This window comes from Caloenas nicobarica, chromosome 5, assembly GCF_036013445.1.
Source record: "Caloenas nicobarica isolate bCalNic1 chromosome 5, bCalNic1.hap1, whole genome shotgun sequence".
NCBI classification, from domain to species: Eukaryota; Metazoa; Chordata; class Aves; order Columbiformes; family Columbidae; genus Caloenas; species Caloenas nicobarica.
Window position 1 is genome coordinate 18,453,310 of NC_088249.1, and position 22,213 is coordinate 18,475,522.

The 22,213-nt window shown below is 35.6% G+C and overlaps 1 protein-coding gene across 6 annotated transcripts in view; it reads left to right on the plus strand.

The window, feature by feature from the left end:
* EML5 (EMAP like 5) overlaps positions 1-22,213 on the plus strand; it is a 115,626-nt gene that overhangs the window by 19,502 nt on the left and 73,911 nt on the right. For all 6 annotated transcript variants that reach the window (XM_065635382.1, XM_065635381.1, XM_065635380.1 and 3 more), the window contains exons 2-6: positions 3,458-3,617; positions 7,249-7,347; positions 7,923-7,991; positions 10,617-10,802; positions 18,482-18,617. In XM_065635382.1, coding sequence (XP_065491454.1) covers positions 3,458-3,617; positions 7,249-7,347; positions 7,923-7,991; positions 10,617-10,802; positions 18,482-18,617 — 650 coding nt within the window. The remainder of the gene's footprint in view (positions 1-3,457; positions 3,618-7,248; positions 7,348-7,922; positions 7,992-10,616; positions 10,803-18,481; positions 18,618-22,213) is intronic.

Here is a 22,213-nt window from a genome sequence, read left to right on the forward strand (position 1 = left end):
GTACGCTGACCCCATCTGTTGTGATAGCCAGTGAGATAAAATACTTGCAAGTAGTACCTTAACCTGTCCTTCACTCTTTGGCCTGGAAGAAATGGTGAGGGAAGGTGTTTTCAGGTAAGTGTTTACACAGCCACTGCCAACAGCTCCGCTGTTCAGTTCTCCCCAAATCCCTGCATATAGGCATTTAAAAAAAAGCTTCCTGTTTTAAAGTATTTACTGTATATTTATTTTCTTCTGCTTTCAATGACTCTCTGGAAAGGTTGTTCACAATTTACTATAGAAACTGAAGTGATAGGGGAACGGCATTGGTAACTGTACAGTGTTGTCTGTTATAATTAAAATACAGGTTTTGGATCTTAATTTGTGCTTCGTTATCCCATATCAAGGCAGAATTTGAGCTTAGTTGTTAAGACAGTATTTTATAACAAGATATAGAAAGAACTACTACGATATTGCTATTAGTTATTATTTGCCATTTATTAATTAGAAAAAGAAGAAACATTCTATATTCACCTAATACATTTTGAGTGGAATTAGTTGGCACACTTGGGCTGGGACAATGTTTTCCTGGGCCTTGGCAGGGTCTTCACCGTTGTCCCTTCCACCTCTGATGTGTTGCGTTTATCACTTCTGCTCGTTAGTTAAAAACACGCTAAGCTAATTTTTGGTTGCTGGGAAGCAGGGTGTGGCGTGGGGGGGCTTCTGCACATGTATGTGTCCAGGGTCGAGCCTGAGCATTTTCAAAGTTGCCGTTGTGGGTGGTTCTCACTTGCCTGAAACTGCACGATGCACTTAGAGCAGAGCAAAGTATGGGATTGAATAGCTCATGAACCAGTCATATGACAGCTGTGTTTTTACGTTTTCTCCTAGTTTCAGTCTCCATTTTTTTTTTCTTGTTCATTCTTTTAATTCCCTTTCTCTTTAATTTCTTTATTGTCCATGTGGTCTTATCTCTCTCTCTCTCTCTCTGTGGTGTCGTTGTAAAAATTAGATCCTTTCGAATGCAACATTTTGTCCCCTCCAGAGGCTTTTCCCTTTTCCCCATGCATACAGCATCTGCCTGTGTGTGCTCTGGGAAATGTGCAGGTGTCAGTCAGGATTAGGTGGCAGAACTGAAATGAAATGTGAGGTTTTGCCTACTGGATCCTTTCTGCATTGCTTTATAATTATGAAGTTGCTCTGTCAAATAAGGAGAGGTAGAACCAGAGAAATAACTCTGGAATTGACGAGAAGGAGGGAAATGTTGGTTGCTTGATCCTGGTATAGAGGATAATGCAGAGTAGTAAAGAGGAATTCCCACATAAAAGTTGAAAGGTCCAGAGGCTTTTAACCTTTTGTAGAAACTTTCAAGTGATGTTCCTCTCAGTGTTGTGCATGTAGAACTTGTCAAGCAATATCAACCAAAATGCTTTATTAAAACAGAAAAAATATAAAAGTGTATCGTGTGGTATAGTATGAGTTTATGAAATATTAAGCAACTTGTAACATGGTTTTCTCTTGCTCTTTTTGTATACAGAACATGTATACATCTGTTGAGTTAGATTTTTTTTTCTGTTAATTTCCTGATTATCTTGGTTATTTCTTCTGTGTTTCTAGACTTCCCTTGTCTCCACCCTTGAAAGTTCATGTATCAAAACCTGTGTACAAGTGTAGGATCATCTTACCATTTCAAAGTACTCAACCTTTCTCATTTCCAAGTGATGTTGAGAAGATGAATACATTTACTACATGTTGTTAGTGGTTCTGTTCACCAGTCTCTCTAGATCATTCCTCTGTGATTAGTTAGGGGAGAAAATGTTTTAGTCAAATAGCCAGCTTTTGGAATTTTATCTTCCTGACTCACATGTGGTATTTCTCACATTGTTTTGGCCTGCTGTACCTAGTCTGTGTAGAATGTCATCAAGTAGCTTGGTTAGTTTTCTATTAGAATATATTCTTCTTTACTTTTCTATATTATGAATTATGAATCTTCAGGCCTCATGTCCTCCCTTGCAGCTTGCTTGCATAAACAAAACAAAAAGCTTGCTTGCTGACTAACATGCTTTCTAGCTTGGTCCCAGATTTGACAGAACAGTTGTGATGATCTTCTATGGACTTTGAAAGACTCTGAAATATGAACTATAAGAAAACTCTCTGCAATGTTAACTGCTGCCTGGCAGAAAGGGATCTGGGGGTGTTGATTGACGGCCAGCTGAATATGAGCCAGCAGTGTGCCCAGGTGGCCAAAAAGGCCAACAGCATCCTGGCTTGTATCAGGAATAGTGTGGCCAGCAAGACAAGAGAAGTGATCGTCCCCCTGTACTTGGCACTGGTGAGGCCCTACCTTGATTCCTGTGTTCAGTTTTGGGCCCCTCATCATAAGAAGGACATTGAGGTGCTGGAGAGAGTGCAGAGGAGGCGACAAAGCCAGTGAGGGGTGTGGAACAAGTCTGATGAGGAGCAGCTGAGGGAACTGGGGCTGTTCAGCCTGGAGAAAAGGAGGCTGAGGGGAGACCTTATCGCTGTCTGCAACTACCTGAAAGGAGGTTGTAGCATGGAGGGTGTTCATCTCTTCTCTCAAGTAGCAAGTGACAGGACAAGAGGAAATGGCCTCAAGTGGTGCCAGGGAAGGTTTAGATTGGATGTTAGGAAAAAATTCTTCACGGAAAGGGTTGTCGGGCATTGGAACAGGCAGCCCAGGGAAGTGGTGGAGTCACCATCCCTGGAGGTGTTTAAAAGGCATTTAGATGATGTTCTTAGGGACATGGTTTAGTGCTAGAGTTAGGTTATGGTTGGACTCGATGATCCTGAGGGTCTTCTCCAACTGAAATGATTCTATGATTCAAAATCAACTATTCCCAGTTGTTTTACATTAAAGTTAAGACATTTAAGAGAGTCTTCATCTCGCTTCAGTTTAGTCATCTGAAGTCTAGTCATAACATGTAGTCTGGGATAGTCATGCTTTGGCTTGCAGTACCATCAGTGGAGAGAGAGCATCAGAAGGCTGTTCAGTCCTCTTGTAAAAAGGATGTCACATAGCACATGGAATGAAATACTTCTGGAGATGCATATCTCTCTCCATTGATGATAGATGTGTAGATAGCTAAACACTGACTTTTGTTGTCTGTCCTTTATGTTTTTAAATGTTAAGAAATAGGGAAAACAGGTATTTTTTTGTGCATGAAAATCTGACCTAATTTAACAAACTCTGTATTTGGGACAAGGGATTAATGACTGTTCTGCAATTAGTTTAATTGGAGAAGGCTTGAAGATTCAAATTCAAGAAAGGTGGTGGCATATACTGTATCAAGGGAATTTTACAGCTATTGTGGCATCTGTGGTACAGAATGACTTGTTAATATCTACTATCAATGGGAAAATATTGTAAAATCATTTTCTAAGGAAAAATATTAATGCAACCAGCTAGGCAAATGTAAAAGTTTCATGCAAAAATATTTTATATCTTTTTCTTTGGCAGCCTTGCTTTGCATCCTGAACGTGTGTTGGTGGCAACAGGTCAAGTTGGAAAAGAGCCATACATCTGCGTGTGGGACTCGTACACTGTGCAAACTGTATCTGTTCTGAAAGATGTTCACACACATGGTATAGCTTGCTTGGCTTTTGATTTAGATGGTCAGGTATGTAATTAATATTCTTTTTTCAAACACTTAAATATATTTATATTTGTTTTGTGTCAGAAATCTTGTTATGTAGCTTTTTCTTTTTTTTTTTTTTTTTTTTTTAAGGAATTGTATTTGCTCCGGTTTTATTTGGTTATTCTCAAGTTGAGGGGGAAAAAAGTTGGCATTAGTAGTGAATGACAAATATTCACATTTGGCAAGAAAAGTATAACTTCAAAGAGTTTTGAGTGAAGCTGAGGTGGTGCAGAGATTCTTGTGGTCTGTGGGGCACAGTTCAGGGTTACACCAAGCGGTTGGAGATAGCGGACCTCCTCGGTGCAGCGATGTGCCTTGTGCACAAAGTGATGGCAATCCTATTCTGTTACTGATCTTGACCTCTGAATGCCTTTAGGCAATATCCCCTTCTCTGTCATGCATTTTGCATGTGTTGGTGGCTCTCCACGTTTTGGTTGGTTGTTCAGACTCCTGTATCCTGGATTTAAGAGTCAAAAAGAAGGTTTTGTTGGATTATAATTTCGTTACTTTAAAACATTCTCTGAGTAGTAAATTGGTTCTCAGAGCTCCTACTTAGAAGGGAGATACTTTTTACCGGACACTTGGTTCTATGAGTAGAGAGGCTTTCTTGATTGATGTATTAGAAATGCAAAATACAAACTAGGTAGCAACTGAAGGGATATTAGCCATGGAAGTCCTCTCTGCAGTTATGCTCTCCTGGTCTTATGTAGCACTTCTTCCCCTCCCACTCAGCCTTGCAATGTGATATTCAGATTTAGCTATATTCTCGGTTCCTTTTGCTTGCTAAAAAGGTCAATGTCTATCGCTTACTATTGCTTTCTCAAGTGAGGATGTACTGTTGTAGACACCAGTTGCTGTCCTTATTAGGACAATATGAAATGGAGCTCTGTTGAACACAAATAGAGGAAAGCATAGCTGTAACTTGTTTCTATTAAAACATGCTGTAATTGTTGTAGGGAGGGTTTGAGCTTTTTGGGATGACCTGGAGATTTTATCATTTAGGTTTCTCATTGTTTAGGGAGTCAACTTGTAGAGTCAACTTCTTTCTAGAATATAATTTGTACTTGACAGGAATATGTTTCCTCACTTGAACAGCCTTAATAATTTAAGGTCAAAATATATCTAATCAGAATTGAAATCCCCTAGCTCTTTTTTAGAATGCAATTATGCATCCCCAGTGTATATTGAAGAGTGTAGATCTGTGATTTGTTCTAGGAATACCCAATACTGATTCTTATGTTGAAAGCCATAAATCATCAGAATTTAAGCTGTCCGAATTTAAGCTGTTGATCACCTTTTTTGTGGCATTTGTTATAATTTTTTGGTCTCAAAGGAAAGCTGGATATAGGTTTTTCAAGATCTGCGTCTCCAGAATTGTCTCCACATGGAAATAAAGTAAAACACAAATTCAATTTGGAAAGATCTGCACAATATGTTTGTTTACATCTTGCCTATCCTTTTAAATCCAGATTTGTCAGAGTGTCTGACCAGGTTATTTTAGAAGGTTTAATGTTTGATATTAAACATACTTATTTCGTATGTTTGTTGCTATATGGGTTTTTGATTTAGTACAGTGATACAGCAATATATTGAAATTACAACACAAGCAATTGCAATACAGAGATGAATCACAAGAAAAAAGTGTTTCCTATTACCGGTCTCTATATGATCAGTGTCACAGTGCTGGGCTTCTCCAGTCACTGGGAAGGAATATGTGGATTGAAGTGAGGCCAAGCTCCTTGCCCTCCTCAAAGTGGTGGGTTTTTTGGTGGGTTTGTCTCTTTGTGTGTGTTTGGTTTTCTGTTGTTTGTTTGTTTGTTTTAATTAGTTGTTCAGTTTTTACCCTTCATATTGGGCTGTGCCACATAACACACTCTCCTCCCCATGCCCAACTGGTCTGGCTAGCTCAGGAAGACATTCTTTATTCTTTGTTTATTATTCTTTGTTAATTAAGTTAACATAATGATGATTCGCTGGTGCAGCTGTGTTATCTAAACCCAGGGTTATCCTCCGGTCTGCTGGTGTTGAGAGGAGTTCAGCTTGCTTTATGGTACATTCTTCTCTGAGCTTGCTGGGTATTTTTGCTCTTCTCTGAGCTCTACTCCACTGTGGGGCGTGCTGGTTGTTAAAAAGATTTTCTAGTTCTTAGGAGAACCGAGAACATAATCTAATCTCCCTTTTTGAGAAATCAGTGTATTGGTTTATGTCTGGAAAGGCATCACCCAAATTTTTTGTGATAGGTATGCAGTAATTGCAAATCTGGTTTGCATTTACACCTCTCATTCTGCAGTAGAACTAGAATTGAACTGTGTGGAAGTCTAGCTGGAATTGAAACTGATGTTCTTTCCGAGAATGTTTTCAAAGATGGAATAAAAGGTTGGACTTCGCAGTATCTGAAGAATTTAAGTTGGCATTAATAAATAGGGAGCATGGATAGCAATTGTATTTAACTTGTTTCTTTTTCTTCTCGTAGTCTTGGAGTCAGACAGTAAAGAAATGATGTCATTTGAAATAGGTTTCTGTCTTTGGAAAGCTTTACTTAAGTTTAGAGTTTGCTTTTGATTTTAAAAACTCACTTTGATAATCTACACAGAAATTGAAACTAAATGTCTTTAATGTGTGAAGGTATTAACTGCTGAGCAGTGAAAAGAACTTTGTCGTAAAGATTTGGCAAGCTTTCATTTAACAAAATTGTCACAATTCATACATAAACTGAACAAGACGACTTAATTTTTTTTAAAAACAAAATTCAAAATGACTCAAGTTACTTTTCATCCAATCTTTAATGCTGTTAGGAATTCTCAATGGAAAGACTATAGGAAAAATAGCATTTAGACTGGGTACCAGATACAGTAAAAGTGGACTGTTGCTAATATGGTCAATTATTTCTGTCAAGAAATCTGTGCAAAATGTCTTCACAGTTGAAAATGAGACAGGCTGCAGAGCATAGGAAGATGTCGAACTTTTGTTTTTCTGTTTTTTCTTGGAACAATCTTTTTATCCTTCCCGGTATAATAGTTTAACTGGCTTCAGACTCTTTCTGAATATTAAAGACTTCGTGAAATTTGTATATTCAGAGTCCTGTTGGATTCTGGTTTGAGAAAGGCTTTAGAAAAGAATAGTTACTCATACATATTTTGAAGAATGAAGCAAAAGACTCTTAAAACTTTTAACTGTTTTTAATCTTTCGTTTCCAAGAAGATTGAAGAAAATATTTTTTCTTTGTATCTCTCGAACTTGCAAGAGAAATACTTAAATTCTGCAAGTTATATGTAATTAAAGGTAAATACATGTAGTTTCATTAACTTCAGTGAGATGATTCCTTTTTGCAAATGTCTTCCAAATGCTGCTTGCCATGTGTGCTATATATAATTATATATTAAACATTATAAATCAGAAATACATTGTTATCTGATAATGTCTTCTTTATGATCATGATGTCATAACTGAAGAGGAGCATCTATGGAAGCTTTGGCATAAGATGTATCTTTCATTTTCTTCTGTATCAAAATCTAACTATTGCTTCTAACTCAAATATGTTGTGAATTTGTTATTACTCAAAATTATGACCCTAACATATTGAGTTATTTTTACTTAATTTTGACTTTTTTAGCGTTTGGTCTCAGTTGGTTTGGATTCGAAAAACACAGTTTGTGTCTGGGACTGGAGAAAAGGAAAATTGTTATCAATGGCTCCTGGTCATACAGACAGAGTAAGTATAACTAAAGAACTGGAGTGTCAATGTAATTTGAGTTTGTTAAACCATGTCTGCTCTATGCTAGAGCTATGTTTGAACAAAAAACATTTCACATTTTAGAAAATGGATTTTCATAAAGCTTGGATATGTGTTAAGATATAGGAAGATATTTAAGATACATACGTTTATTTCTAAAAGAAAATGTGTAACTCTCTGTCTATTTGTGTATGCTGCTTTGAGACTGTAAGCATGTTGGTGGAGTACAAAATTAATGCACTTCCTGGACCCTAATCCCCATATGGGAAAGAAAAATGCAAATAATCTCTTAAATTTTTCTAGTTTGTAAATGAACCTTTATGTTGTTTTGTCAAGTGTTGTAACTACTCTAGGAAAAAAACCGCAAATGAACTAATATGAGCTATACATTGCAATTTCAGTATTGAATGAGGGGATAAAAAAAGTCATGCCAATAGTTCCGCTTAAAGCATTTCAGACTGTCTGTTAAGTTGCTTCAAGTTTTTTACTGTTTTAACTGTCCCATGCTAGAAGCACCATGTCTGGTGATTTTTTTTTTTTTTTTTTTAATGCAGATATTTGATATTTCTTGGGATCTGTACCAGCCAAACAAGCTTGTCAGCTGTGGCGTAAAACACATCAAGGTAATGAAATAAATATTAATTCATAAAATATTTAAGCTGCAGTAATTTATGCTCTAGAAAATATATAAAAATAGAATCTAAAAGGAATATATAATTATAATATGAAAGGTCCTATGATATATATAATAATAATAATATAATAGTAATATGAGAATATTACTGCTTCTTAGGAGCTGCAGTTATGGGTCATACGTGACTACACTAGACATTTTACAATATATATAGTGGAAAACACCATCTCTGCTCAAAAGAGCTCATGCTCTGACAGAAGGAACACAGAAAGAGTGAAACACTTGTAGCATTGTATGTAATGATTGTAATATAATTTAAAGTTTAGGTTGTCTAAAATATGCTGTTTGAAATCCCAAGTAGCATAAGGCAGAGTGCACGCATTTAAGGTGAGTACAGGTACTCAAGTTTCTGATTCTTTAACAATTAATGAATTGCTGCACTGCAGAGGTGAAATGAGTTGAAAATTGGTTTCTTACAGTTTGAGAGAATATGCTGATACAGTGGAAGGAGAAAGGAAAAAGCTTTTAAAATTATTTTCTTTTCCCTGCTGTTATTCCTACCTTTGTTGTTTGAGCACTCTACCTGTTACAGGATTTGTAATTTGGGCAGTTCATGTCTTTTTCATATTTTGTTTGATCTTAAGTGCCAGCTGCTATGCAGAAGCAGCTTATTTTTGTAGTTTAACTCTGTCAGCAGTATTATCAATACTTGACTGCCATCAAATAAGTTTCCTAAAGTCACTGCCTTCTCCCATGTGTTGTCTTCTGTGTTACCACATCACAGCAGCAGATGGCAGCTTGGAAGTTCCATATTGCTCTTATGTGTAGGATCCTTTGGTAGGAAAAATGTGTTGCTTTCCATACAATGAACTTTTAGATAAATATGTATTAATGGTTTCTTGGAAAAAGTGTTCTATGTGTTGGCTAGATTGCATATGTCTTCGATTTAGTGTAGTGTTCAGCATGTCATTTGCAGATTTCCATGAGCTTGATTAATAACAATCTTTTTTTCAGCTTCAAGATTTAAGAGGACCTTTATGCCAATAGTGAGCTGATATTTGTCAGCAGTGATTTAGGATATTTAAAGTAGCTTTATGATGTCAAAATATATCTATTTATATAAGCAAAGTGTATTTGAGCAACTGTTAAGGCTTTACAAAGCTTTCAAAATAACAAAACCAATTTAAAAATAATTGGTGTTTCCTTTGAGAAAACATTAACTAAAAATCTGAATCCTAAAAATTTATAGCCTTTTGGATCAAGCAAGAGTGTATTTTTTTTGTTCTTTCAGATATCATTAATTACTTTTATGTTTGTAATTCTATCATATTTTTCCTTACATTATATTTTTTGCGAATTGTAATACTACTTAATCAAGTTATGTAGATAATTCCAAGTGAACTGACAATAGGGAATGACTTTCCTTAGATATGGAATTACTTGGCTTAGAGATGTTACCTGCTTCTGTATTGGAGCTAGGTGTTTGATTTATGCAGTGATTGTGCAGTTACTTCTCAAGCAAGAACATAATCTATGACCTGTATACTTTGGTTAAATAAATACTAGTTAAGATAGACAGATTTGTCTAGTCAGTATATGGTTATTTCTCAGTTACAGTATTGCTGGTACAAAAATCTTTTCATTGTAACTGCTTACATTATCCTGTATTAATTGAAGTATCTGCTCAGAATTTTGAATAGATTATTGGTAACAGAGAGACTTGCTGTGAAATACAGTTTTGTAAACGTGTACAGGGAATTTGCTTAGACAATATAAGAGTAACCTGTCAGCAGTGATGACATTAACGCCTTCACATTTTGCGCTGGATTATTCCAGCAGTGTGTTGACTTTCCAGTGCACACTTATATTTGGACAGGAGGGTTTGAAGGGATTATGCAAGCACTGCTTCTTTGCAGAGATCTCAGAAACTAGAGCGTAGCTGGAGGTTTGGTTGGCAAGTATTGTGTGCTGACAAGCGACTTTGCATGTCTTTAGTGTAGGAGTCATAGTACACGTTGGATGACTTGGGAGGAAGTTCGCTTTCGTGATTGCTGTGATCAAGTGTGAAGGGTTTCTTAGAAGGTTCTCAAAAACGTCTGCGTTAGGTGACTACTTTGCATGGTCAGTATTTCTGATGAGAAGTGGCAAGTCTGTAATTAAACCAGCTGCTTTCAAACAGACCAAAAGGCAACTTTATCAGAAATCCACATGCTTAGATTACGTCTTTAAAGTCCTGAAGTAACATAAAGTCCAAATGCAGCATTTGCAAAGTACAAGACTTACATCAAAGAAAGGTCAAATAATTCTATTATGAAACACTTTTCTAAAATGACTGAAAATACAACTGACTCACAAGTTATAATTTGATAGAATTTCGGTTTGATTTAATACTGATACCCTGACACTCATTCCCAACTAGTCTGCTATGTTCATTATATGGAAAGATGAAGTTGGTTAATAACATAAAAAATTTTTACTATCTGGAGAAATAAAGTAGAAAAAGAATATGAATGATGATGCCTTTTGGATGTAAGGTACTTCTCTTTCAGAGGTACATATTAAATTATAGGATATTAGAGAAATATCAATTTTTCTAAATCCCTTTATCTTGCAGTTCTGGAGCTTGTGTGGCAATTCATTGACACCAAAACGTGGTGTTTTTGGCAAAACTGGTGATCTCCAAACTATATTGTGCCTAGCCTGTGCAAGGGATGAAGTGACATATTCTGGTGCACTGAATGGAGATATATATGTGTGGAAAGGAATTAACCTTGTACGGACAATACAGGGAGCACATGCTGTAAGTATATCTCTTTAAATCAATATAAAATGTTAAATAGATTTCTGGAGAGCTGGAGAGGGCAGTGCAAGATCATCTGGTCTGTGTTCCTAAACAATTTCAATGATAGAGACTCAGTATGTCTAATTTGAATATACTTTTTTTTTCCCTGTCCTTTCTGTTGCTTAAGGTTGCTGTCATTGTAGAAAGTGAATGCTAGATTGAGAAATACGTTTAGGTGTCTATTTATGTACTGTCTCCCATTATCATTGATGGGGAGCTGAGCAATCAATAGAGCCTGAAATGCATTTAAGTTTACCCTTAAGTAGACATCTATTACTGTGTTCAGTTACCCACGTGTGGGTATATATAGTGACATTTTATATACTGGAGTTGAGTATATAGCTGCCTCCCCCAAAGAATATGGATCTGCTTTATATGACTTGCTTTTGTCTGGTTAATCCAAAAGCATCTCGGAGGGCCTGGACTCCTATATTTAGACAATTGATGTTGAAACTAAGAAACAGGTCCCTGGAGATGCTGTGGAGTCTCCAGCCACATCTCCGTCCATTTGGAATACTCACAACACGGCTGGACACAGCCCTGAGCAACCTGCTGTTGCCTCACCCTGCTTTGATCAGGGGTTTAGACCAGAATGTCTCCAGACTTTTCCCCAAAGTTCAGCTATTCTGTTGTTCCGTGACTCTAGAGTCCATTGATTCTATGAGCTGTAATGGAAGCCCAAACACCCAGCTTGTTTGTAGACACGTGTGTTCAGTCATTTTAGCTTGACTCAGTCACTCTTCCTTGCCCTGTGTTGCTGCCTTTTATGGTATAAATTCAGCTTTTTAGAACGGTATATAGCTTTGAAAAGTGAAGACGTATCAGTGAAAGTTTAATGAAATTTTTCAGAAGTGCTTGGTAAGATTCTCATTTAATCAAGATTTTTAATGCAACTATGAAGTTATTATATTTTTGCTATGTAAGTTTTCATTGTATTTATGATTATTCTTTCAAAGCATACCGTAAGTCATATATGGTAATACAAGGCAAGATTTGACTTCTAACTTGTCCAAGTTTCATTTTAAAAACAAAGCAAATCAATTTCTGGTTGTTTTAACCTACGAGGCATGAAACTGCTAAGGTAACTTAATGAAGCTATTTTATTTGCTGGTTGAAGGTTGATTTTCATTTTGAAAAGCATTGTGCTTTCTAGAAGACAATAGATGTTGTTAACAATTTAAAATAGTGTGAAAACACAAGCATATGAGTTCGGAAATCCTAGATAAAAATCAATAACAGTTAATTATTCTTTCTTACAAGAATGTTTGTTTTAACTGGCAATATTGGACTGGATGGGATGATGTATGTAACTGAAGTATTAAAATCAGTCTTTATGATTTGATCAGGTAGAATGGAGGGGACAAAAAATGATGATTGATATGTATGTTAGAGAGTTTGCAGTCAGTCTGTAGTAAGGAGACTCTTGGTTTACTGGTGATTTAGAAATGTACTTTCTGGATGGCTGCAGCTTGTTGAATTAACTAATAATTTAAATTTTGCATTTTAATAATTTAAAGGATTGAACTGTGTATTCAGACAGCTACATAGTGACAGTGTATTTGATATGAACAAAAATAAAGTTATGAAGCATGTAAGTGTGGGAAACATATCTTAGACTATATTTTGCATTTGAGATTTCTTTATATACAAAAAAAATGTATGTATATTAAATATATATATGTACACACACACAGCCTCCTGTATGCATCTACAGAAACATTAAAAGTATTCAAGAAGGCCCAAATTAGAAACTAAAAAGTATGAGGGCATATTGTAGCCTTCAGTTATTCCCTGATTCTTACCCTGTACCTTCAGATCTGGTTTTAGTGCTCATATTTAGTGTTCAATAGTGTTCTACTCTATTATATTATACATGTTCATAAGGTCACGTGGACGTTTACTTTTTAATGTTGAAGTGAAATGAAATTTTTTAAATGCTTAGATTGCATATATAGGCCTGGATTCCCAGAGGAAAGGGTGCACTTTTCTCCTATCCAAAACTGATCAAGAAAACACCCTCCCATCTCCCATCCTGTCTAGTGCTGCAGGAGACAGCTGATAAACGCAGGATGATGAGGTCTGGTTGCTCCATTACCTTATGTGCTGTGTCAGTTCTTTGTTGACCACAAGATCAAATTTGAAGTGCTCTGCTCCTTATCTTCAGTAGTGTCAGTGGACAGAGCTCAGGTGACCTTGGAGTAGGTCTCATCTAGCCTTCTATTTTTGGCTCTGTTCTTTAGGCTTAATGGAACTGAACTTTGCAGTGCTGAAAAATAAGTAGAGGCACTAGTCCATGGCTTTGGAATTCATTTTCACAACTGATTAGAGCCACTACAAATCTCAACGAATTTCTGGGGAAAAAAACCCCAACAATAAAATCTCTTCTGGAAGTTTACTTTCCAACAAAATGAAAACTTGTTTTTCAATAAAATATTACTTTAAAGGATAATGTCATCAGACTACTGTAAACACAAAATATAGTAGCATGGAATCAGACTACATCTGCAGCCATACTAAACCATTGCCATATTTTACAGTTAGTTTGTACTTAACTTTATAAATCGTTTCCTTCTCGTCTATTCTTTTAAAAGAAAATGCAAATGTAAATGATAACTTTTGTACCGTGGATACATTGTTAAAAGCACAGTGTGCACAGAGTGGAGAATTGATATAAATTTCCGTTCAGTATGCTAGCGCTGGAATTGTCATCCCTGCATGCCTGTTTATCATCCCGCACCATTGCTCCTCAACAGACTTGAATTAAACTGAAAATTTATTCAAGGAAAATATGTCTCATTATTTGCATAGTGTACCATGTATTCTTTCCTTGCCACATGAACAGTAGGTATCTGAGATGCAGGAAAACAATTTTATAAGCACATTAGTGATGTGGGGATATAGTTGATCCAGTTGGCAGTGGTTCACATTAATATAGAAAATGAATTATTTTCAAAGTTTGACTATCTTTGTTACAGTTACCCTAGCTGAAAAGACATTTTTTATTTTAAGAATAATTCAATGTGAAAAAGATGCTGTCTCAGTATAAGCAACCGAGGAAACAGCAACTTTAACACTAGCAAGCAAAATAAGAATTCACAGCTAAGCCAGATTATCTGTCTTCTGTCACAGCAATACTAAGAACTGTAGACAAAAGGTAGAAGAGTTTCCAGCAGACTCCTATCTAAATTTGAGTAGAAACAAAAAATTGAAAGCAAATAGGTTGGAATGACTGGAGAATTAGTTGGAAGAGAACTGTAGAGTTCACTTAATGTCAAAGTAGTAGGAAAAGATGGAAATGAGCAGAGTTCAAGAGTAAAGGCACAGAGTTCATGTGCAGGGAACACTGGATGACAATAGGAAACTCAAATTCTAATTTTGCTGATCTCGCTTAAATAATAATACTAATAATAGAAGTTTGAAAAGGGAGAAAGAAAACAGAGCAACATGAAAGCATATGCAGGAGGTTATTTGTAAGCAGTGGATCCGATTCTAGAAAGTTAACATATATATATATATATATATATATATATATATATATATATATATATATATATATATACACATATACACACACACCTTGACTAAAATCAATCAATCAGTCTTTTGTTAGATACCACGTTTGTACCAGTGCAAAGAACAGATTATAGATTCTTCTAATTTATTTTATCATCTTACAAATTCTGAATTCAAACTAATCCATGACTAAGATATAGATATACAAGATGTTACTTGATATTAAAACAGAACAGTATGCTTATTTAAAAACACTCTATGTTTTAAAGATTCTTGTGTGCTATGCCTTTGTCTTGCATAGTAAATGTACATAAGATGCTTTCTCAGCACATGAATGATTTATTTTGAGATAGTCTTTCAGAGGGACACATTAAAGTTGTGTGGATTGATGTCAGAAACTGAGGTTAAATAACAGACTTGAGGTTAAATAACAGGCACCCTGTTAAAACTATTGCACGCCTATGTCAGTCGGCTGAACGCTAATTAAATATAGATGGAAACAATATAATGAACTTAAATGAATGGTTTTAAGCTGGTATCGTGTACCAACACATTGAGTCACGCAGTAGTTTTCTCCTACTGCTTAGTCTAGTCATGGGTTTGAAAGGTAACTGTCCACAGGTAACACCACAATGAGTGGTGTATAGACAACTGGGTTTATTTTTTTTATAGTAATATGGCCATTTTTAAACTATTTTATGGATTTTTTTTTTTTTTTTAGATAGGAAGATTAAATTTCACAATAGTGGCTCTCTACTGTAAACTTACTGACACCAGCCTTAAATGTTTGCAGCCTATTTCCTTGCTATGCAGTGTATATTGGGAGAGGCAATATCTTAGAATAAGTGCTCAACATATGTGTTGCTTTACATGTTAGCATCTATGTCTTGTATCTAGGAATAAAAAGGAGGCTTTGGAGTTCTTACTGAACTGGTGTGATGTCTCTGTTCTCCATATTGCTCAGTAGTAGTCGGTTTCTTCGGAAGTTTCCATATGATCTTTCAACCTTGGGCCTAGTTATAGCTAAATACAGTCATGTATTTTAGGAATTGCATAGTCAGAGTTAGTGTGGTGGGTTTTATATAAACAAATGCATTGAGGTAAATTAACACTTGATTTTTGTCCATTGGAGGAAAGGTAAGTGCAGCAGCAACAGAAAACCTGAAACTGCCTCACTATTGGAACCTTCTTGGATACAAGCAGTGGCAAAATATTCATGCAGTAGAGGCTTCTGTACTTCTCTAGCTTTCAGCTATCAATTCTAGTAGATCTGGGCATTTATTTCTTTGTTTGCTATCCTTTATTTTCTTTTTTTTTTTTTTTTCCAAATTTGGGGCAAAACAGATGTGATCGTGAGGTCCCTTCCAATCCCTAACATTCTGTGATTCTGTGATTCTGTGATACCAGCTGGTTACACTGGAAAAATACGAAATATCCTACATTCTGAGAAAACTGGTGGAGAATTTGAGATGTTATTTCCAGAATTTTCCTGTTCATTAGAAAGTGTAATGAAAAATTTGTAATAGAAGAATGCAGTCGATATGTCGAATTTTGTAACTTTTAAGATGGAAGGCTTGGATCTCCATGTTTTATTTTGATTCAGGAGCACAATCTATCTTTGTTGCTCACATTATTCAATTGGATCAAACAAAGTCAATGCAACTGTTTGCCTCTCATTACTGCTAAAAGGTTGTTGACCAACAAGAACCAAATTATGTTAAAGATATTTTTAGGATGAAGGATTAAGAGAAGCTTGCATACTCCGAAATTGATTTGCATTAACAATATTGGCAGTTCCTAAAAGGAAAGTTTCAGTGGAAAATTATGGCTGGCCAGACTACCAGAGTAAAGAATCTGTCTTTTCTCCAGTAAGCGTGGGCCTAACAATTATTTAATTGAAGAGTAGCTAAGCTCAGGTTCTTCCGATACTTACAGTCCCCATTAACAAGGGATCTTTTTTCTAGTTTTCATCCAATTCTTCTATTCCAATGGCACATGGTCTGAAATGAGGATGCCCTATTGCATTTCAAGAGATTGAATGAGCACAACATCTGCCAAATCTCCTTGACAACCAGTATGTCCTTTTCAACATAAGGATATTCTGTGAAATGGAAAACAGATTAATCCTGGATCCACTTGATCTTCAGAACATTCAGCCAGCTTCCCACATCACCAAATGTCTGTTTCTGTTTCTAATACTGACTAATTAAATCATGGATTTTGGAAGGAGTTAATTAGAGAAAAGAGAATAATTCTGTTATCAAGGTTGCATTCCTAAAAGAGCTTTAAAAGGCTTAAACATGCCAGAACTTGGGCAGAATTTGGTGTATGGTACGAAGTGAGCCAAAAATCCTTTAGCCTTTTATTTGCTCAATGATGCTAAAAGGTTAATGCAGTAAAACAGACAGACAGACACACACACAGAAACGAACACAGTTTGGGTTGTGTTTTTAGAAATCTCTAGGCTCTTAAAGAAACAGAGGATTTTCAGGATGTTGGAGATAATGGGAGTTAGCCTTCTAATCTGCTTATGACTTAAAAATTCCCCTACAATTCTGTTTAGGCATGTACTACTGAAAATACGGCTTGTCTTAAAAGTCAGTATCCTGAGGATGGATGTGACATGTCAAAAAATTTGAGTTCTGTCTCTCTAGTCTTTCGGTTTTGATTGTCATTTGGTGTTCTAGTAATAATAAATTGTTTTGTGTGTGTGAAAGCTGTTTTTTTTTGTTGTTTCTCAACTTGAAAAATTACATCCTTGTTACCTGATGCTAGAGAAGTAAACACAGTCCATATTTCATTATGATCAGTCCATTGTGATATTTTCTTTAGTTATAATTTAAGAAGAAAAAGCAGCTTGGTAGGAGAGAATTGTCACGAGTACCTGAGAATTTTCACAAGCCACAACACTAGATTTTAATTTGTTCTACAAGTGTACAGCTTTATTTTCCCCCAAAAGTCAATCCTTTGCAAATTGCTTTTACTTTGGGGGTTGAAGTGCTTCATTGCTGTAAAATCCAGACTCCAAACCAAAGAAACTATTGGAACTTTACTTTTGCTTCTTTACAAAACTGAAATTTCAGAATAATATTATAGAAGATATATGTCTGTAATTGGTTGTTCTGCCTTCTCTTTGGACAGGACTTACAGAGACAAATTTGCCCTTCCATTGTTTTTAATGCTCTCCTGTGTTGTGTTTTTTTTTTTTGTCATAGCTGAATATGAAATGTTTTCAATAAATATAGAACCCTTTTTTTTTTTTACCTTCTCATAGGCTTATTAGACAAAGTTGCCCTTTCGAGAGGTTTGGTTACTGAAATGCATGAGCTACTTTTGAAAATAAGACTAGTGAGTTGTGTAGGTACTTTTTAAAAAAAGTGTGTATGCTATTTAAAGAATATATGATGATTACTTCAAATATAATGGCTATGTGGATGCAGTATCTATTTTAATAATAGATATATCATCCTTGCCTCTTTGCTATCCTGAAGAAAACATGTCTTGAGTGAGTGAAAATGTGTTAGGTTTTGTTTCCCAATATCTACCTTAAAGAAAGAGCTTATGTTGGGTATTTTTAAATGGTGTAAAGTGATCACTGTTTTCCTTCTATTTTGCTTCTAAACTTAAATTTTACATCAATCTTCCTTAGCTTAAAATGTAAAAAAAATCCCAGATGTTTTTTGCCTGGTTGTGTAGAAGCTGAGTAATAGCAAGAAAGGCCCTGATCCAGGCCTCGGGGAGCTCGGTGGAGATCTTCTTACTGACATTTGTGAGAGTTGGACCAGGCCCTCAGGCAAGAGAATAGATATGAAACTAAACTCTTTCTAGGGATAAAAAGCAGCATCACTATGATCATCATCATCATCAGGATGAATGCAGTATTGCAACAATTACTTTACCGTTCGTCAGTGAATGTGAATTCTGCTCATTTAGAGTATATTTCCATTTCTGAATCCTTCATATTTGAAGGTTGTATTAGTTGCATATGTTTGTGCTATTTTCAACAGCACAACAGGTGGGAAGACAGGAAGACAATCAATACCATAATGGACAAGAGTTTCACTTCCCATATTGGCATCTCTGAACTGTGTGTATTGTTAAAAATAACTTTCTTCTCTCTTTAGGCAGGAATTTTCAGCATGAATGCATGTGAAGAGGGGTTTGCCACTGGTGGCAGGGATGGCTGTGTTCGCTTGTGGGACTTAAATTTCAAACCAATTACTGTGATTGATCTCAGGGAAACAGACCAGGGATATAAAGGTAAAAAGAAGTTTGTTATGTTTGATATACCAATAAAGTAGGGAATTTATCAGTGTTTTGAAGAAGAAAAGACTTTGAAAAACCAAAAAGGTTGTTTCATATATGTTACTGTGAGCCATTAGCTAGATAAGAAATTTGATCATGTCCAGTAGTTTGAAGGTAACGTAGTCTTTCAAAGTTACTGTAAAACATACTATGAAGTTGTAGACACAGAGATTTTTTTTTTTCTTTTAAACCAATAAAATGCACATCTTTTCAATAGCACAGCAGTTTTTAACAAGGAACAGTAATGCTGCAAGAGAACTTGGAAGAAACAGTGAAATCTACAATGTAAAACAGCAGAGTATAGGAATTGCATTTGCTAGTTATCCAAATTTTCATCAGAACTATTTGGAAATAATATACAGTTTGGTAGTGCGCAGAGCCCTGCTTACATATACCTCTGACTTAAATTACAGTCCAATTCATGCTAAAATTTTACATCTAGCAATCTATAGCATGTTTTGTCAGTGTTCTAGAGGTTGTTGCTTTAGTGATTCAGGAAAAGATGACAAACATAGACTAAAACACTGATGTTACTTACAATATTGCTTTTGTTGCAATTTCTATTTCTTTGCCCTCAGTCACTTCGTTATTTTCTAATATCTTGCCAAGATATCTCATGGCAGTCAGATATTCAGGGTCAATAAATAAGTAATTACAAGTTAAATCTTTGAATTCTGCAATTGACTTGGCGTTCCCACCGAGATTGTGAAATACTGCAACAAGATGGCATACATTACATTTTAAATGCTCTGGGGTACAGTGACTCTGTGACTTCAGTCTCAGATCAAGAGTCAAGTATGTCCATATTTATACTTCTCTTGCTTCACAGGAAGATTTTTTTTTTTATGCAATACATTTTAAAATCCACTCCTTACCTGACTTTTTTGGATAATTATTTTGGTTTCTGTCATGTCTGACAGACATTTGAAATCATTAAAATGAATGTAATTCATTATTTCTAAATATAATAATTACTATTATTCTGTTAAAAGTCTTAATTAATGTTTCATAGTAATGTATTTATAATTAAACTTGTCCCTCTGAATTAGAAAGATTGATCTAGCTTATAATACATCTAACACCTTAATACATTTTTCAAGAAAAAATGTTTGTATTTGAACAAAATTTCTGTCTTTCAGTACTTTAACCAATCTAATGTTCTTAAAATCTACTTACCAAACATATTTGGAGTGTCTCCTAAGTGAATTTGTACATTATCAAATACATTTTGAAGTGAAACTTTTCTGCTAATGTGTCTTGTATTCACAACACTACTAATATTGGTGCCTCTCTCATATCTACTATCCTTAATTTGTATTTCTTTTTTCAAAACAATCTACTTGTCAGTACCTTCTCTGTCCTCCTTACAGTGTTGTATTTAACTGTAGCCCCTTGAAGTCTGTAACAAAAATAGATGTTTTTTCATTTTAGCAACAAGAACAAATACCTAGTATAGCAGTGACCATTGTTATAAAATTGTGGAACACTTGTTGTAATATTTTCAGTTGTCTCTGGAATTTTTCTTTTCTTCTGAGAATACAAGTGTGTCTAGCTTCAATATAACTCTGGTGGTAAACACAGGCACCTTTGCCCTGTTAAAATGTCCTGTAATTTGAAGAGCATAGTTGATACCAATGACATGATATTTGCCAAGGAAATTACTCCAAAGAGAAAATGGTGATTTTTTTCATTGCTCTAAAGATCAGTCCTGATTTGGGAAAGATATAATTGGGGCAGGGGGAAGAGAAAGGGAGACATGTTGGCACATATATTAGAAATTTTGACTTGTAAATTTACTCAGCTGCTGTTTCTCAGCTCTGTTGCATGTAGTTGAAAGCTGTGTTTCCTTCCCCATTTCATTCTTTCAAACATGTTGTCCACTCAGATTGTCTCCTGTACTTTCGATGGAACAGACTTTTGCATGAACTGTTTTTTGGTTCTTCTTGATCAGTTATGTGAACTCCACCATCCTCATCTTTTTGATTTGTCAAATGCCCATGACAGAGCTAATAGCTTTTTAAAAATCCTATCTTTAATAAGTACGGTTTTCTGAATCTTTTCTGGTGTCTTTTGCTTTAGTGATTTATTTTTTCTTACTATATCTTTTTGAGGAATACCTTTATGACCTGTCCTTCTGCTAGTTTTCTTAATTGTATTTTCCGTTGCTCCTATGCCTTACCTCTTGGTAATTTTATCTGTGAACATGAACTCAAGTTCTGTGTCCCTGTGAATGGCTCAAAGAGCAATTAGTTGACTCTAAATATATCTCCAAATAGTCTTTTTTTTTTTTTAAAATATGTCTCTTCACCACAACAAGTTCCAAATTACTAAAATGGATGTCTTAATCATCCTTCATCAAAGATTCTGGTTGTTTCTTCCTTTATATTTTTATCACTGTAAATAATATAGCCATTCAGTGCCTAGTTTATAGGGCTGAATGGTAAAGGTGATTACATTCACCAGGGAAGCACAATAGGAACAAATCTGTAAAGCAAAGCTGTTGGTGCAGAGGGTTAGAGCAGCACAATGTGAGTGCACGTGGAGGGGTGTTGGAGAGGCGTTAGCTCTAGTCTGGTTCAGTGGGCTGAGCATCGTATTGCAGTTGGATGCACTGAGCGCACTCCTGGAGCACATCTTTCTGTTCTGTTTCATATGGAAGGAGGCTGATTTGTGAATTTGAAGGCTATCTTAGAAGGCAAAGCATGGTAAGCAGGCATGGCCAGGAGCTTTGCTTGGAAAGCTTGCTTTTTCAGAATTGAAACACTGGTGCAGATGCACCAGGCTGCCCTGCTAACCCACTCTTTCACTGTTTCCCAGTCTTTTTTTTTTTTTTTTTTTTCCCAGTGTAAATTTAATAACACAAGGCTCTTCCCTCTACATAGTTCAAATCAACTCATACCATTAAAATATTCCTTTCTCTCATCCAATAGATATAATTTTGTCTTGCATTATTTTTTCAAAGATCAGTCTTGAGCTACTCCTCACAAAAGTCAGTGTTTAGGCAAAGTGAATTAAGTTAGGCATTGCTACCATCTGGTTATCTACATCTGAAATGGGCAAAATTGAGTTGCACTATCAGAATATAATAAATACAGCCTGTTTTAAAAGGTGCATTTTCCTAAAATTGAGCACCTAAGGCTGAGTTCTCAGTGTACAACTGTCCTAACTTCAATTTTATTGTTCCCAACCTTATCCAGAAACAAGTGTACCCTGAGAGTGCTTAACTCCACTGTAAGCCTGGGAACTAATTCAGTTGTTAGAAATGCATGCTAAATTCCATCATAAACCCTTTTCAGCTCTTTAGATGTTGTTTCAATTTGATTAATTTTCTGTTTAGTGATTAAAAACAGTTCCAGATACTATTAAGATGTTACAAAGATTTGCTTTAGGGGGAGCATCTCAGAAACAAGCTGGGGAGAATGAGGCTCTTTGTCTTACATATAATGCATGTTCCACTGATGCTTCTGTCACTTATATAATTTATGTTTGTCTAGCTAGTACTGAGGTTCATGGTTTGATCTGAAACTGTAATTTATATTGTCTGCTACCTT